At 38.7% G+C, this 17,132-nt stretch overlaps 1 protein-coding gene and 1 long non-coding RNA gene across 14 annotated transcripts in view; one reads left to right on the top strand and one right to left on the bottom strand.

Moving 5' to 3' along the window:
* Positions 1-17,132, top strand: part of LOC309348554 — a 507,755-nt gene that overhangs the window by 153,900 nt on the left and 336,723 nt on the right. The window lies entirely within an intron of this gene.
* PTPRM (protein tyrosine phosphatase receptor type M) overlaps positions 1-17,132 on the bottom strand; it is a 413,445-nt gene that overhangs the window by 80,619 nt on the left and 315,694 nt on the right. For 8 of the 12 annotated variants that reach the window (XM_081873804.1, XM_081873799.1, XM_081873806.1 and 5 more), the window contains 3 exons: positions 6,603-6,754; positions 3,951-4,025; positions 3,457-3,483 (listed from right to left, as the gene is read on the bottom strand). In XM_081873804.1, the coding sequence (XP_081729930.1) occupies positions 3,457-3,483; positions 3,951-4,025; positions 6,603-6,754 (254 nt within the window). The remainder of the gene's footprint in view (positions 1-3,456; positions 3,484-3,950; positions 4,026-6,602; positions 6,755-17,132) is intronic. The other 4 variants (XM_081873803.1, XM_081873805.1, XM_081873810.1 and 1 more) reach the window with 2 other exon arrangements.

Below are 17,132 nucleotides of genomic sequence, written 5' to 3'. Positions count from 1 at the left end.
GGTTTAGGCCAGCTCAGCCAGCAATAGCCCTGCTCCTGAATGGAGTTAGGATCTGCTGTATGTGTGAGTGGACATGAGATTGTAAACAAGTTGATAATTTGTTTGGAAAAATTTTTTTAACGATGTAAATGGGAGCGGGAGACGTGAGGGAGCCCAAAGAAGTGATGAAATTGTTGTGAAAGAAGTAAGATTGTTTATTATGTTTTATATTTAAAAACCTTAATAAATATTTATAAAAAAAAAGGATCTGCTGTATTTTACTTGGGTTTAACTTAAGTCAGCATAAATTATGCTGGCTTCCCATTCTTAGGATTGCTCCTTAAATGATATTTATTCTTTGATCAGGAGTGGAGAACAGTGTGGGGGTTGTGGTTCCTAAATGTTTGGCAAGCAGTGCTCTGCTGATATACAGAACTCTATTCACTTTGCAGTATAAAAGCTATAATTAAGCAAGCTATTTCTGCACATGCATGTGGGGCTTTTCTGTTCCTTGCTAATGTAACTGGAAGGAATTCACAGGGCTCTGTCTGAAAGTTGCTTCTCACAAATCTTTCAGTGAAAGAGAGCTGCTGGACACTTCCAACTTGTTCTTAAATCCATTTCTTTTCGTTTGTGACAAGCTGGTTGTACGCATACATCACCATGAACTCAATTTGGTTTTCAAGATAACACTGCTAAACTATATCTACAGTGGCTTCCAAATTCACCACAATGTGGCAAATTCACAGAATGAACTGTAATGTCCTAATGTTGGAGGAATTTCAGTAGGCTTCACACACCTTGTTTAAATTGGCTATGCGGATGGGCAATGGGTTTGTTGTAATCCATAGTCCTGCATGCACATAAAGTTCACATTAGGGCTGTTCAGTCATGTTGCTAAACCATAGCTGTCAACTTTTTCCTTTTTTTTTTGCAAGGAATCCTATTCGGAATAAGGGAATTTCCCTTTAAAAAAGGGAAACATTGACAGCTATGTGCTAAACCATGTTTCTCCAATGGTTCTCCTAACAATTATAGTGAATTATATGCATTATTATATGTGTAAGATTATACACATAAACACTATACACAAAAATAGATGCTCCACCAATGAGAGAACAAACTCATGGAGCAAGTTCTGAAAGCTTGCAGTCAGCAGAGAACTGAAGGGGAAGGTGTATGCTTTTCTTAACTGTAGCACCTCCTCTTTGGTTAAAGAGCACTAAAAGGTTCTATGCAAATCCATTCATCCAATTGTGGGACTTTCCAGAGATCACAAAGAAGAGCCAGTTCTGAATTTGTGATATGAAAACCATATGTGGCCTGTTTGGACAAAACAACAAACTGCTTTGTTGAGAAGATAAGCAAGGATTCAAAGTTGCTAATTGAGCAGAGGAGAGAAGGCTACATGAACCCCAAACTTGTGCCTCCGCATTCTCGTAACACCAAACCATGGTTATGTCTGAAAATATCCAGTATGAGCCCTATGTGCATGAGAGCCATGGATTACAACCAATGCCCATATCAAAGAGCTGCTTCAGATGTTATTTTCAAATCATAGTCATTATTTTAAGACATTAAAGTGTGTGTTAGACAGCACATTGACATACGTGTTAAAAAATGGCAAGGGTATGGGTCACTGGCAACAAAAAGAACTTTTTTTGTACACAATGTACCAATTAAAAATGAAACAATTTTTCTACAGGGAAGTTCATAAATAGCGATTTTTAAGGTTACTAGAAAATTTCACGGTTCCTGATTCAATGAGAAAAAATGCCTCTAAATTTGCATCTTTGTTAAAAAGAAAAACAACCCTTAACTGCTAAGGTTATATTCTTAATTGTTTTTCTTATATTAAGCAAATAGCATTTCAAAACTTAAGTACAGGAATGTACTTAAATACATCAAACAGTAAAGCATATTAGAAATCTACAAAATTTAATAGCAACGATTTCCTTTTTGTCCACTGAGAATGTCATACGTCAGAGCTAAGAGATGTGCAATGCTCTCAGGCTGTTAAAAATCACTGCAAATTTCATTTGCATGGATGTTATTACATTATTATGGTGGCTGCAGTGTCATTTCCTCTGATTTATCAGATATTGTTTTCTTTAGATGTCAGATAAAATGAACTTTGCTAATTATATTTCTGTGGTAATTATTCTCTTGCATTCTTTTTTTTCCTGAGGGGTAGGGCACAAATTAGCTCTTGAGAATTTAACACCACGGCCATAAAACAGGTAACTGGCCTAAAAGGGCTTTTTTTAACTTTGTTTTTCTGAGAGCAACTCTCCTTTCTCCCATCACACCACAAATCACTTTTGAATCTTAGTATTTTCAAAAACAGCTTATGATGCAATATGGCATGTTCCCCTTGAAAACTATTTTTTTTAAGCCCACTAGAATTGTTTTAGGTGCACACATGTTCTAGTGATGATCTGAAGGTGCTTTCTGCATTGCAGCCCATGTGCAGTTCAGTTCAGAAAATTCAGATTTGAGGAATTCACACCAGACTTCACATGGCAATGCTGCACACTAGTAAGAACTTACGAGAGAAAGAAGGTGCATGGGTGTGGATGTAGAAAAGGTTAAAAAATCATTGCAAAGTCAGTGTGAAAACAAGAACTGAAATATTGGTATGAAACTCTTGCCACAGCGCATTATAGCACAATCCTATACTTGTCTACTCAAAAGCAAGCCCCACTGAGTTCAGTAGGACCTACTTGAAGGTAAGTGGGTACAGGATTGCAGCCTTATTAAATTTGCATTTTTGTTTGATTGTTTTTAAGAAAGCTGTGTGTAAATTGGGTTAGGTTAAGGTTAGTACAGTGGTAGTAGTTAAAAGCGTAGCTCAGCTTTGTTGTTATATATTCCAGATACGATGATTTTTCATCTATATTTGTTATCTCAGCATGGTAAATCCATTTCCCTTCACTTTTTAGTGGTTGTTTTTAGCTTCCTGACAGAAAGGTCTAAGTGCCTTTCCTTCTATAGTGCTGGTATCTTATTTTATCCCTTGTAGGATGTGGCACTTTATAAACATTATTTTAACGTTCTGCTATTTTGATGGTCACAATAACATTTCAAGTCTTTCGGAGGCATGTCGAAAAGAAAATGAAAGTCCTGTCTGTGCTATAGGCAGCAGAGAGATGACCATCTTTTTCTTAAACCATACTTTATTTTTCAGATGATACTAAAATAATGACAAACCTTTAATTGCCATGATATTTACACTCTTTGGTGATTTGCTAATTCATTGCTTAAAAACACATTCCCCCCCCAATCCCCTTTAATTCCCCTCCCTTTTACTGAATTTTCTGATGACAATAAGAATCCAGTATGTTAACTGGCACTTGAATTAAAAATGCAGAACAGCTTGCACATTCTTCAGCAGCATAAAACAATGTTTTGTAGCCTAGTTTGGAACTTTTTTAAAAAAAATCTGCAACAGATGTTGATAAAGGGAAATGTTCTCACCTAAAATTGCAGTTGGCACAAATGGATCTGTCATACATCATAAGCAGGTCAATGCAGAAAAGGCAAAAAGAGAAAGAGAAGTAAATGACCTATAAATGTTCCCAAATTTTCTGCTAGAAAGCCACAAATAAGCAAGTTGTTATAACATGCAAAGCTGTTTAGCGCTTTTTGCTTTTGTTTTGTTTTAATTAAAAGCACAACCTCTGGGGCATGATCCATTCCTGAGTGGGTGGGTCTTTTGAGCAGGCTAAAATCAGTAACCAACCAGGTTCCTGAAGGAGAGTAATGGCTGGGTGATGTAAGAGAGGCGTGTCCCAGCTTTTTATTCTGTGTAGGGGTCAGAGGTGGCCTTGGGGTGCGGTGAGAAAAGAGGGATCTATTGAGCCCTCTATTGATCCCTTTCATGATGTGTGCAAGTGTGCTTGCATGGGGAAAGACGCTCTATTTCCTAGGAGATTATGATTATTGAAATAAAACAAGCACAAAATGGTTACCTGGGTAGTAAGAATTAGGAACTGTTGTACTCAGTGTATTTGTTTTCATTGTAAATGAAGATGGTGAGGATACAGCTGGAAAGAGAAGCACAGTATTCAGGAAAACAAAAGCATTAGTAAGCCACACCGCATTTACAACATCACCCTTATATGATGAACATAGCAGTAACTGATTAGGTCATTCAAATCTGGTAAAACTGATTTGGTGGAGAAAAATATCCATGAAAAATGGCACTAGACTCCATTAATTTCTTTTATGTTTTATTGGGGCCCTTTGTGCTGTTACCTTTAACATCATCATCTTTTCTCAATAAGACTGCAAATCTAAAGTTATTGAGGGGGGAGCCTAAACTACAGCCCCTTCTCACACCAGATTTGCTTGAATTTTCTGAAGAGCAAAGCTATTGGGATATGAAGATGTACTATGTATTCCTTCCATTCCTGAGATGATCAAGAAATGTAGGCAGCAACCATGCTATAGCAGCTTCAGAGCTTCTATAGGCAATTTTGGAAGAGGCTTTAGCTTAAAAGCATTTCTAATTTAGGACGGAATTCTACACTCATTTACTTGGAAGTAAGCCTCATTCAACTCAATGCGACTTCTAGTGGAGATGGGAGAAAAATTTAATTCAGTTCATACTTAAAGGTGTATCTACCTAATTTGCACTTTCTGAAACAATATGTAAATTGAAACACAGCCATCCTTTGAAAGTGACACTTCTATGAATTTTGCCATGCAGTTTTCTAGTTAAGCAATGTGAATAAAAATGCATATATTGGAACAAAGTGTACACAAAAATGTATATATTAGAAAAAATTGCATACAAAAATGCATTTTATTTGGGAAATATAACTATATAGGGGAAAGCTTTTCAAAACTGTGTATATTAGGCAAAATGGCATACAAGAAAATGTATATTAGGATAAATTCACACCACAATACTGATGTAAGTTCTGATTTTTTTTTTTTAAAACCACAATGTGTAAATGTGGGGATGGGGACCTGCATTTAAGATTGGAAAATTGAGAAACTAAGAGAAACTGAAATCAACAGACTTGCCCATCCTGATGTAAATTAGGGCTGCCAGAATTTCCTGGACATATCCGGGATTCATCCTTCGGAAATAGCATTTGGGTAGAATTTCTGACCAATAGCATTTTAATGCTGGACACAGGATACTTGCTTTTGAAGCCTAATGCTTTCATGGAAACATGAAGCTAGACCACAATAGTGTATTCTTTATTGATGCTCCATGTTAATTCATGGAGCATCTTTCTTGTGGTAGAAAATGAATATTTGTCCATTTCCTGGATAGCCGTGTTGGGATTTTCCATTCCACCTTAAGTTGCAGACATGTGAGATTGCTACATGTCACATGTCTGTTTACATTCCAGCATAGTTTGCTGGGAACTTCCATTGTGTATAGCTTTTGCTTTTGACTCTCTCTCTCTCTGAGGAGATGGCAATGAGAGACGACATGTTTTCTTTGTCCTGATTTATGCTTAATAAATCCATAGCTTGTTAGTATGTTTCCACAAGCCTCACGCCTCTTCTGTTTGCACAGTTTGCTCTGCTGATATAGTGTGCTCAGGCTTTGAAGTCTGAGTCGCTGATTTACGTCGAGCCGGAGTTTAAGGGATTGTCACGGCTGGAAGGGCATCATCCAGCTGGGGGCTAGCCAGCTGGCTTCTCGACCCCCGAAGGATGCCGACACATAGTGCTCTCCAGATGTTGTAGACTACAGCTCTCACCACCTCTGATCATTGTTGAAGCTGATGGGAATTGTAGTCAAAAACATCTGGAAAGTGCCATACCAGCTACCCTTGGTGTACGGCCTGTGCACTGTTCTGACAGTGGTCAAGCATATACTTTGTATGCAGGAGACCCCATGTTCAATCTCCGGCATCTCCTGTTAAAAGGAAGTCAACTAGCAAGGTTAAGAAAAACCTCTGCTTGAGACCTTGGAGGACTGCAATCTATCAGTGTAGTCAATCCCAGGCTAGATGGACAAAAAGCCTGACCTGCTATAGGCAGTTTCCTATATTCGCTGTTCTATCTCGAGGAGAAAAGTGGCACTATTTTATTGGGCGGTAATAGCAATATATGAGATTTCAGTTTTTTTGGGTTTTTTACTGTCTTTAAGAATAACTCTAGGTATGAGTCCAAAACAATTATTAATTGCATTAATTCTCTTACCCCAGGAAGCCTGAAATATGTCAATTGTAACCTTAGTTGATGTTTATGACTGACTAAATGGCTGCCCTCCAAACTCATTATGACATTTTTAGAAAGTGGCTAAACTGCCATGGGGACATGCAGCTGGTATGAAAGCAATAAAGCCTTCAGCATTGTAAAAATAAAAAAGGAAATGGAATCCAACACCTGCTACATTGATGTGTGCTTTTTTTTGTGAAAGACAAAAATGCAAACTTATCTTTATTTTATAACAACTATTCTTTCTCACCAGAATGCTTGCTGTGATGTAATGAACAGTGAGACATTCTGGGGCCTATGGATTTTCTATGAGTCAATAATCTTCCCATGGAACTGACTAACAAGTATATTAAGAACCATTTAGACCTCCCTCCCTCCCTCCCCTGCCCGACAAAAATAAAAAGTGATTGCTGCATCCCAGTGCATTTTAAACTTACATCTCCCATTTAGATTGTGTGTGTCCATGAAAGAGAAAGCCTCATCACAGTTGGTGCCTTGTTCAGTGTAGCTTTTATCCATTGAGTTCACCATCACTGTCATTTCCTGCCGTGTGCTGCTCAATGTCTCTTTCCGCTTTTTAGCCAATTTCCTTAAGGAATGAACATTAGGGAAGAAAGATGATGCCACAGTAAGCAAGCACAGAATTTATCTTTTTTATATCAGCTGTCCATTTGGAAATACAACTTTTACTGACAAAACCCCCACACACATTTAAGTCAACGGTGAAAAACACAATCTTCAATTAAGTTAAAATAAATACTCGCTAAAGAGAAAAGCAGTAAAATGTAAATATAACCAGATTCATCAAAACACAATGAAAGAGTTGCAGTTGTTGTATGGATCATTGTATGGATGGGGTGGGGTGGGATAAGTGAAATAGAGGTTTTAAGGCTTAATCCAATCCATCATGGGCACAGAACCTGAACAGAGAGCAGGGATTGGGAACCTGCGCCCTTCAGACACTGTTGGACTACGTCTCCCATCAACCCCAGCCAGCACAGCAAATGGTCAGGGAAGATTTCAGTTGTAGTCTAGCAACATATGGGTGCCCACAACTTTTTCACAGCTAACACAGTGGATTCCCCTGAAGGCTTCTGTCACCCCACTCACATACGCCTATACATGGGCACACATTGTTAGGCTTATTACCAATGACTTTTTATCACCATCTTTTTAAGCCATTCAACATGGTAACTATCACTGGATCTTGTGAGTATGCATGGACCTCCTCTTCCCTGCAGTGGTCTCCGATGCTACCTGCATTTGCACCTGAGGAAGTGGGGCAGAGAGGGCTCTACTCAGCCTATGACAAGTGTGCATCTAGCTGCCTCCCCTACTCTAAAAGTCTACTGTAACTTATTCATGTCCTTACTGTACAATGTTATACATTTCCCTAGCCCTGCTCTACTCCAGTGGCTGCTGTAGGCAGAGACAGGAAATGCAACATTTTGTTTTATCATGAGATTGGCAAATTATAGAGGAGTGGGTGAGAGCTATATGTATGTCTGCTATTACTGCCACCCTTCACACAAAATTTCCAGAGTTAGTGCAGGCTTATACTTTCTGTGAAATAATGAACATTCCGATCAGTTTATAGACAGTGACAGACAGAACTATTAAGCCAGTTAAACTATAAGTATTATAGGGAAAATAGGATATTGGTGAGAGTGAGCTCGTGCAACAAGCTTATAATGTTCAATTTCACATGAAATTGAAAAAATATCACTGCACAGTGACATTAAACTATATATCAACACTCTTATCAGGCAACATATTTAAACAAGAATTTGCAGCAGCATTTTGTTAAAACAAGATTTTTAAGCAATGAAATGGTCTGAACTTTGGTGATAAAATTGGTTAAAAGAAAAACACTACTTGCTTACTTCTATAAGGTAAGTAAAACAATATATTTCCCCCCTTGGTGTTCAGGATTCATATGAAGCAGCTGAATAAAGTCATCTAGGAATAAGGAGTTGGGTGTCACCTAGATCTGTCTGCTTTTCAAATTAAGGTTATACAGAACTCCTGATCTGGGGTATGTAAGCAATAAGAGACTGGAAGAGGGTCAAAATATTGAAACTCAGTTCCGAAAAAACAGAGAGTTCAGCAGCTCTGGAGAGGAACTGTATGTACCACAAGGAAATGGTACTCCCTCCTAAGTATGGCAGGCAGTGACTGGAGAGATAGCCGTTTCTTTGGTGACTCCTCATCTTTGGAATGCCTTACTATCATTTCGGGACCAGATAAAAACATTTTGTTTTCCCACATTTTTAAGTCCTAAGCAATCTTTAACTAAGAGCAGTATGATTTTTAGCACGCATTTAAATTGGCTGTTGTTATTTTATTGTTTTATCTATATTAGCATTACTTCTTTCAGTTGCACTTCTTCATTTCTTACTACTCTTGTCAGTCACTCTGGCAACATAAATCTATGTTGAGGTGCAAGATATTAATTATCTTGGGAATCTCAGGTGAGATATCCACGCAGTGGAAGTTGTTCCCAGTACCATTCACCACATGGAAGCAGCTTAATAATTTACTGTTGCGAAAGATAAGACTCAGTAAAACAGTTCTAGACATAGATATATACAGCTTATAGGCTTTGGCAGATATAGATATATATATACAGATACATTCAAGTACAAGGTTTTTCCATTGCTTCAAATAAACTCCAGCAATTCAAGACATAACACTGGACAAGTAACACCAACAGACTGACCACTCACAGATTAACAGATTGACACTACTGTGCTGACTTGCATTAATCACAGATACAATCAGGACTCTGGGCCGTTACCATAGCAAATGGCTTGGCTAACCTTGTACCTGCAATTAGCTCACCCATTTCCTGAGGGAAATTAATTTCCTGAGGGAAATTAACCCCTTCTCATTTCTAGTTACTCCAACAAATTATGGGTGGGATGCACCTAACCAGCCATATTAGTAGAAGTCCATGTCCAATGACTCCTGCTTGCACAACGGGGCATTCTTCCCTCTCTTCCCCTATGCCCCCTGAAATTGGTGCGGGGGGGGGGGAGGAAAACCCCTAAAACAGCATGTGGGAGAAGGGGTATTGTTCTGTCAGGCAAGCTGGAGCGCTTGCACAGATGGAACAACTGGTACCTTTGCAGGGTTCCTGATTACATGGAGAGATCCCATGGGTGCACAATGGTACACATGTAGGCTCTATTCAGAACTTCCAATGAACATCTAGAGATCAAAAGCAGGGACAGGAGGAATGATCCCAATTCATGTCTCCACACATTCAATGAAGGTCTGAAAACCACTTTAGTCCTCCTACATATGATTAGCAAATTGAAAAACCAATCTAAAGAAACATGTTTCCAGTTCACCAATATCTCCAGGTTGTTTTCAACGCTCCATATAGGGTGTTCTGAACTGCCAACTACAATTCTCAAAAGATGTCAGTCATTTCTAGATGGATGATTGACAGAGATCAAGAAAACTTTGTTATATTGCTAGAATCAAGAGTATCAAAAATGAGAAAGATTTTAGGGTCACTATATGATTGGCAAGTAATATGGTATCCAATTATTATATGATTAAAAAGAAAAGTTTTTTTTAAAATGATGCTTAAAGTTGTCATAAAAACACACAATCCAAAATAATGAGTACTTATTTTCTCTTTGTTCAGGTATTTGTCATATTCTCTTTCAAAATGTTCCTGTATTGAATTCAATTTCTGTTCAAGTACAAAAAGTACAAAATGGCTCAAGTCACCTATCCACCACCTAGAAGCTATTTTAGCTATTCTACAAAATATTGAAATATAAATTTTAAAAAGAATAAAATCAGAAAACCATATGTAACAAGGATGTCAACTCTTGGCTCAGGTTACAGGTAAAAATGAATCTAACAGCTATATGCTAGTCAAGGCTGTCCATTTTAAAAGACCACCCCTGAAGTTACAATGACTGACATTCTGTTCAAAAACAACCCTGAGCCAGGAAAAAGAATTTGAGGAAAAAAGCATTGAAAACTCTTAGCAGAACTATAGGACAAATATAGGAACAGCTCCTATCAGCTATTATTTCTGACTATATTTGATTCTATCATTCTACCTCACCCCCACATTTCCACTCACTCTGTTGGAATATGAACAACACTGATAACATGCAAGTTGAGCAACTAGTATTAATTTTGACGGGTGTAATTTTTCACAATTGGACAAAAGCCATTGTTTGCTTTTGACTCTTGGGTAAAATTAGGGTATTTATTTTTGCCTGACTTAACGTGCTATAAAAGTCTCTATTAGTTTGAGGGATGCCACAACTGTTTTTAAGTTTGCTGTCACCAGTTTTACCTGAAATTATTTAGGGTAGGCAATATAGCCTTGCAATAGTTCATTGAATAACACTCAGATCTACTTTTATATGAATACATTATCTGTTATGTCATAATGAGCATACCAACCTTAGTGGGCATAGCCAAATATTCAAAAGAAAAAGACCCAGCAGGATAAAATTTCAGCAATTTATTAGTGCTGTATACTATGAACAGCAGAAAGTACAGATATATTTCATGCAAACCTACATTTTGTAAAGATTGGAGCACTCTCTCCCTCTCTCTGCCATTGGAAATTCACAAAGTGAATCAAGCTAACTTTTTCTTTATGAGTGGTCAGGATTCAAATAACAGATCCTACTGATTATTGGTCATGGGAGGTGAAAAACCGAGCTTACAATGGGGAAAATGAGAAACTGAAACTATCCATCTCTAAGCAACATACAACATTTGCCAACTATCAATATTTCAGCCACTGCAAATACATTTAATATTAGAGAGTTTTGCTCATTATTTATTATATTATCAAAGTAACCCAGGTGGATAAAAAGGAATCCCATAACTGGTCACCAACCTGACTACAGTGAAGATATAATTACTCCCCACCCACCCGTTTTAGATTTTCTTTAGCCTTGATAATACGTTATTTTATAATGGTTCTCTTAAGTACAAGAATGTGCTGCTGGGTCATTTGTATTATGGACCCAAACGTCTTCTGAATATCAGCATGATTTATTTATTTAAAACATCTGACTACTGAACCATTTCCATAACAAAGCCAGAATCCAAAGTTCTGGTCAATTATTTCTGCATAACTTAAAAGGTTTTAGATGTTGTAAGGGAAACATATTCTGAAACTGAGCTGTGTTACAAAAGCAGTTTGTGATATGTCATGGTGGTCTGTTATTCCAAACAAAAGTAAAGAAAACTCGTACTGGGTTATTCTAGTCAATGGGGTCAAAGGTTGTAACCAAATTCATCATTTGTATGATCGGACTTGAATGATATAGTTCAAGTATGCCAGTTTCAGTTGCTTTAATTGTTAACATATACTTTTGTTTTTGATTAGTTGTATATTGCTTTGAAAAGATGGGCGCAGAAAATCGGTCTTTATAAATGACAAGAAATACAGAAGAAATAAATCCCTGTAAATGCAAAGGCCCACACTTGATCTACCAGTTCAAGTGTTAGTATTGTTTATGTGACTCGGTCACATTTATTTGTTCCATATATAATGTAACATTACAATGTGAAATAAATGTCTGTGTCATGAGGAGTTCTGCTTGAGTTGTCTTTCATATATCAAGGCAGTAGAAAAATATAACATTTCAATTGCATATAAAGTAGAATTACATTTTCCCATTAGTAAAAAAAGTTCATATTTGTCCTATTGCTTTAAAAATGAAGTCTGCTATTTGGAAAGTTTGCCTTCTTCACCCTCGTTTTTTCTTACAATATCAAAGAAGCACAGTAAAGAGGAAATAAACAGATACCCCTGAGGCCTGTTCAGGGGGTAGCTGTGTGATATATAGCAGCAGACAACGTAGGCATGAAAGGTTTTCCCTGGCTCTCCTTTATGACAGATTCTGAAATTCTCATCTTGAGACTAATTACCATTTTAGGGGGAAAAGAGACTAATGATTAAAGAGTCCACCTTCTTATTCAGTCATGCTGTCAATTGTATGCAGAGCTTGAAACATATTAAGAGAGGTATGCACTGTAGGCATCCATCTTCTGTTGCTTTTATGAAGCTAAGTAGGAGGCCTTTTTAAAACTAATGCAAATATATTCGGAGATGTCCTGTGATACACCAAAGCTACATCTGTGAAAAGGCCACCTTTGATCCATATAGTAGGTAACTCAAGGACCCATATGATATGACTCTGTGATAGCACTTCGGAGCTAGAGGTTATATTGATACCTCTAGATGCCACCATGCTTTGTAACCACAATTCAACCCTTTGATTTTATGCTAATATACATATCCTGAATAATTTCAAACACATGTCGCCTTTCTTCTTGTCTCTATGAAAATTGGTTGGTTTCTATGAAAATTCTAACTACAAATGTTTCCCTTTTCCAGACAAAGGACAGTCAATGCTGTGTCATTCACACAATGCCTCAATAAGAGATAAAGTTTGTGCTTAGACTTATGCTGGGTATCTGAATGTACTTTCCACATAGTAAAACTTTGTTGTAGAAGCAGTAATTAAACCTTTCTATAACTGCAAAAGGAAAACTTCTAGCTTTCTGGTCTCTGAAATGACAAATGTCATAATGTCGGAATCCCGACAGAAGTTTTGGAAGCCAGATCCATTCCCCCCTCACAACACACCTCCGTGGCCTCCTCTTGTGGTGTTTGGAATAAGGATTTGTGCCACAAGACATGCATAACTCCAGCATTGTGACCTTCGCCAAGAACAAAGGTGACCGCCATGACTGTAACAACGATTGTAGGATCTCCCTGCTGAGTACGGTGGGGAAAACCTTCTCCTGTGTAGTTCTCTACAGAGTAGTGTCACTTGCTGACTATCTAGAGTCATAATGTGGCTTTTGAGCTCAGAGATCAACAGTCAACATGATTTTCTCACTGCACCAGCTGCAGGAGAAATGCTGAGAGAAGAGGTATCCCTTGAACCTCACCTACATAAACCTGACAAAGGCTTTTGACCTTGTCAGTTAAAAGGACTCTTCACACTGCTCAACAAGATAGAATGCCCACCTAACCTTCACAAGATGATTGTGTCCTTCCATGAGAATATGTGCAGCACCATCCAATATGACGGCTCATGCTCAAATGCCTTCCCTATAAACAACAGTGTAATACAGGGCTGTGTTGTTGCCCTGATTCTCTTTGACATATTAATAGTTCTCCCTGTTGCTCTCATATGCCTTCAGCTTGGCTGAAGCAGGTGTGTACCTCCATTCAAGGAGGGACAGCGGTCTATTCAACTTGGTATGTCTTCAAGACGAAAGTGCAGGGAGCCCTGTTCTGAGAGATGTTGAGGGGGCAGGTAAGCCCTACCCTGCATAATCGATCACAATGCACACACACCATTTGAATTACAATGCCCATCAACTTGGGGGTGGGTGGGTTCATCCTCCTCAAATATTTTATGGGGGAGCTGAAAAGACCTTGGCTCCTTGGAGTTGGCTCCTATGCCTGGTAGATACAGTTGGGACAACCTAATTTAACACAACACTATGTGCTGGTAATGATATTTATTTGTTTAGCGGAGGAGTTGAGCAGAAGCATCTAGGAAGCCTCTGAGTCAGTGGAAGTGTATTAATAATGATTGTGGATGACAGGAGAAAGACTGGGCTATTTTTTTGGGGGGGGGCCTTATAAACTTTGGAGGGCTGTGCCGCACTTCGTCCAACAGAGAAGCCTTCACTGCTACCAAGCACTGGCCTGGCATTAAGGAATAACACAACCCACAGTGACAGAGGGCTCACAGTCACCAAGGACTAGCATGCAGGACATTTGCCTAATTCCTCCTTCCGTTCACTGACTGACTCAGTCAGTCAGGTGTTCTTCCCCCTATATAACAGCCACACAATGCTCAAAACATATGATGCCAGCAAAAAAACCAGTGATAAAATTGAAAGTAGCCACAAGCTTAATATATGATCATGTAGAATAGCCAAGACAGAGATAATTTCAAACAGCACCCATGCAGCACTCGTATTTTGAGGAATCCTGAGGAATCCCTCATGTGCATATAGTTTCATGTACACCAACCTTGCCTTCCAATTGGCATTACAAACCCAAAATGTGTAACTGTTAATCTATTGTTTATTCAATGCCACCGACAGAAGTTAATAGATGGTTATAAACTAATTGAGTGTGTCTGTACTGTTATCTCCTCATTCATCTCACTTTTTCAATTTAGCTTCGTTAGTGTTCCATATGGTACAGTGGCCCTGCTGCTTGGAGCAGCCATTCCCCACAAAAAAAGCCCTTCTAACAACAGGAAGCTAATAGTTTAACTGTTCCTCTAAATTTGTTTGACAAAACTGACATTTAGCGCATCATGTCACGTTGTCAGTAATCTGCAATTTACCCCTAGGCAGTCAGTGGATGCTCGTTTTATTTACTTCTCATAGTTAAGAGCGTAATTAATATTCCACTCTGAAACAAAGATTAGAGATTTGACAAACATTGTAATTTAAATTCTCCATTATAGCAAACATTAAAATCAAGCATCTTCTATATGCGCCATTACGTAAATGACACGTGTAGCTGTAATTTAACTTTTTAGATACCACAAACTAATTTCTGCTGTCAGTTTAATGAGTTGGAAAACACAAATCTTAGCACTCTTGCACAGACTAGTAGTTCAATTAGAGGGAGAGCATGGTTTGGTTATTTTAACTCTTTAACTATCCCATGCAAGGCTATAAATTATGGAGGGATATTACATTAAAATGTTTTAGCTGCTAAATGGGTACAATTTACAAAGAGCTCAGGAGTAACTGCTAAGGCAACATTTCTATATTTTGTTCTATATCACTGTGACTTTGATAAGAAAATAAAGAATAGACTGTGGGTCTTTTACAATAGAGTATGATGGCCGCTGTTCACTTAGAATTCCAGCAAGCGCACACATACATTTAAGTCAAGGGCATTAGTAACATAGAAAGCTACCTTCTATAAAGCCAGTCCACTGGTCCACCTAGTCTTTCGAAACCGTATCTGGAGATGCTAGTGGTTGTGCCTGGAGCATCTGCATGGAATGCATGTGCTAATACCACATTGTGTAGTAATGAGTCTATAGTGTGTGAGTGCTGTTCATTGAATAAATCTACTAATTACCACAACAATTATATAGTGTCAGTAATGACTTTGTCATAGCAACATATTACCAGAATTCACTGTGAAAACTCATTGTGTGGGGAGATTATTATACAAAGTCCAAATTAACACATAACATTTTAAAAAATTTAAAACACACACACCCAAAATAAAAATAAAACAACACCCAATAGAAATAATAAGCTTTCCCATACTCAACCTCAAGGGCCTGCTACGCAAATTGCATATTCTCTCCATTATCCTATGGTTTGGTATTAGCTTGATACACATCCAGGACTGACGTTTCCATTTCAAGGCCACCCTGGCATTGGGCTAACATATTGTTATGAGTTTGGAGGAGGTGGCAGAATTGGTTAAGTACCGTATATACTTGTGTATAAGCTGAGTTTTTCAGCACATTTTTAATGCTGAAAAAGCCCCCCTCGGCTTATACTTGAGTGAGGGTCCCACTTACTGTTTGCTGCCACGGCTCGTGCCGCCGCTGCTCTGCCAAGCGTGGCTCCCGTGCCTGCCCTTGTGAGTGGCAGAGGCTGTTGTCAACGGTGGAGGAGGAACAAGCAGCCCGAAAGCAGCCCTTTCGGGCTGCTCCTTCCTCCTCTTCCGCCTTTGCTGCTGTCGGCATTTCCCACCCTAGGCTTATACTCAAGTCAATAAGTTTCCCCAGTTTTCTGTGGTAAAATTAGGTGCCTCGACTTATACAGTGGTACCTCGGGTTAAGTACTTAATTCGTTCTGGAGGTCCGTACTTAACCTGAAACTGTTCTTAACCTGAAGACCACTTTAGCTAATGGGGCCTTCTGCTGCTGCCGCGCCGCCGGAGCACGATTTCTGTTCTCATCCTGAAGCAAAGTTCTTAACCTGAAGCACTATTTCTGGGTTAGCGGAGTCTGTAACCTGAAGCGTATGTAACCCGAGGTACCACTGTAGTCCCTCAGTGCAAAATTACAACAAAAATCCATATCCAAAATGCTTGCCTCCATTTGAAAAATGATTCCAGCTTCCAAGTTGGTCCATATTATTTATACCAATGATGGTTTCTCTTGCAAGGTTAAGTGACAATGAGGCCATATAGACAGATTGGGGAAGTGTAGGCGCCTCTCAGGAAAACAAATGGACTACAGCTCTAATTTATGGTAATTTGGGCTGGAATTCTAGCTTCATAAATTTTGTGCGACTGATTAAAATTATTATTATGTAGAACACCTCTAGGCAACTGTACTGGCTCATTAAACACGGAAGCCTGAAATTATCTGCTCTGTAAGAAGTGTGTGGTGTGTGTGTGTGTGTGTGTGTGTGTGTGTGTGTGAGAGAGAGAGAGAGAGAGAGAGAGAGAGAGAGAGAGAGAGAGAGAGAGAATGAGAATATTAAGCAACAGGAAGGAAAAGAGTTGGAAATATTTTCAAACCTTCTCCTCAGTCAATCTTGAGACACACCCACAAAGAATACAGACTTGACAAAGAGGCTGCTGTGTCTCTCTCTTCTCAATCTATGCTAGTGAGAAGCTACTGACTCTCCTGACTCCTGCACAAGACTTCATTAGTCACTGCCAACTTCAATCTGTTTCAGTTGTTTTACATTCAATTCCCAAAGGAAGAAGACTCTCCCCAGTGATCACAGCGGGCTAAACTTATGAAAGATGAACGGGCTCATTTTGTAATAGATCTCGACTCATTCTACCAGCTCCAAATTGGGGGGGGGGGCGCACACACATACCCTATAAATATTATTAAAAGGAAGGGGTTGTGCTCAAATATATGCAGTGGTCAATTTCATTAACTATGAACCCCGAAATTTGTTATTCCCTCCAAACCAGTTCCAAAGCTTTTCAGGCATTTTGCAGCATGAAG

Source organism: Podarcis erhardii, assembly GCF_964252035.2.
Source record: "Podarcis erhardii genome assembly, chromosome: 8".
Lineage (NCBI taxonomy): Eukaryota > Metazoa > Chordata > Lepidosauria > Squamata > Lacertidae > Podarcis > Podarcis erhardii.
The sequence above is the reverse complement of the archived record's forward strand: the minus strand, read 5'-3'. Positions and strand labels throughout refer to the sequence as shown.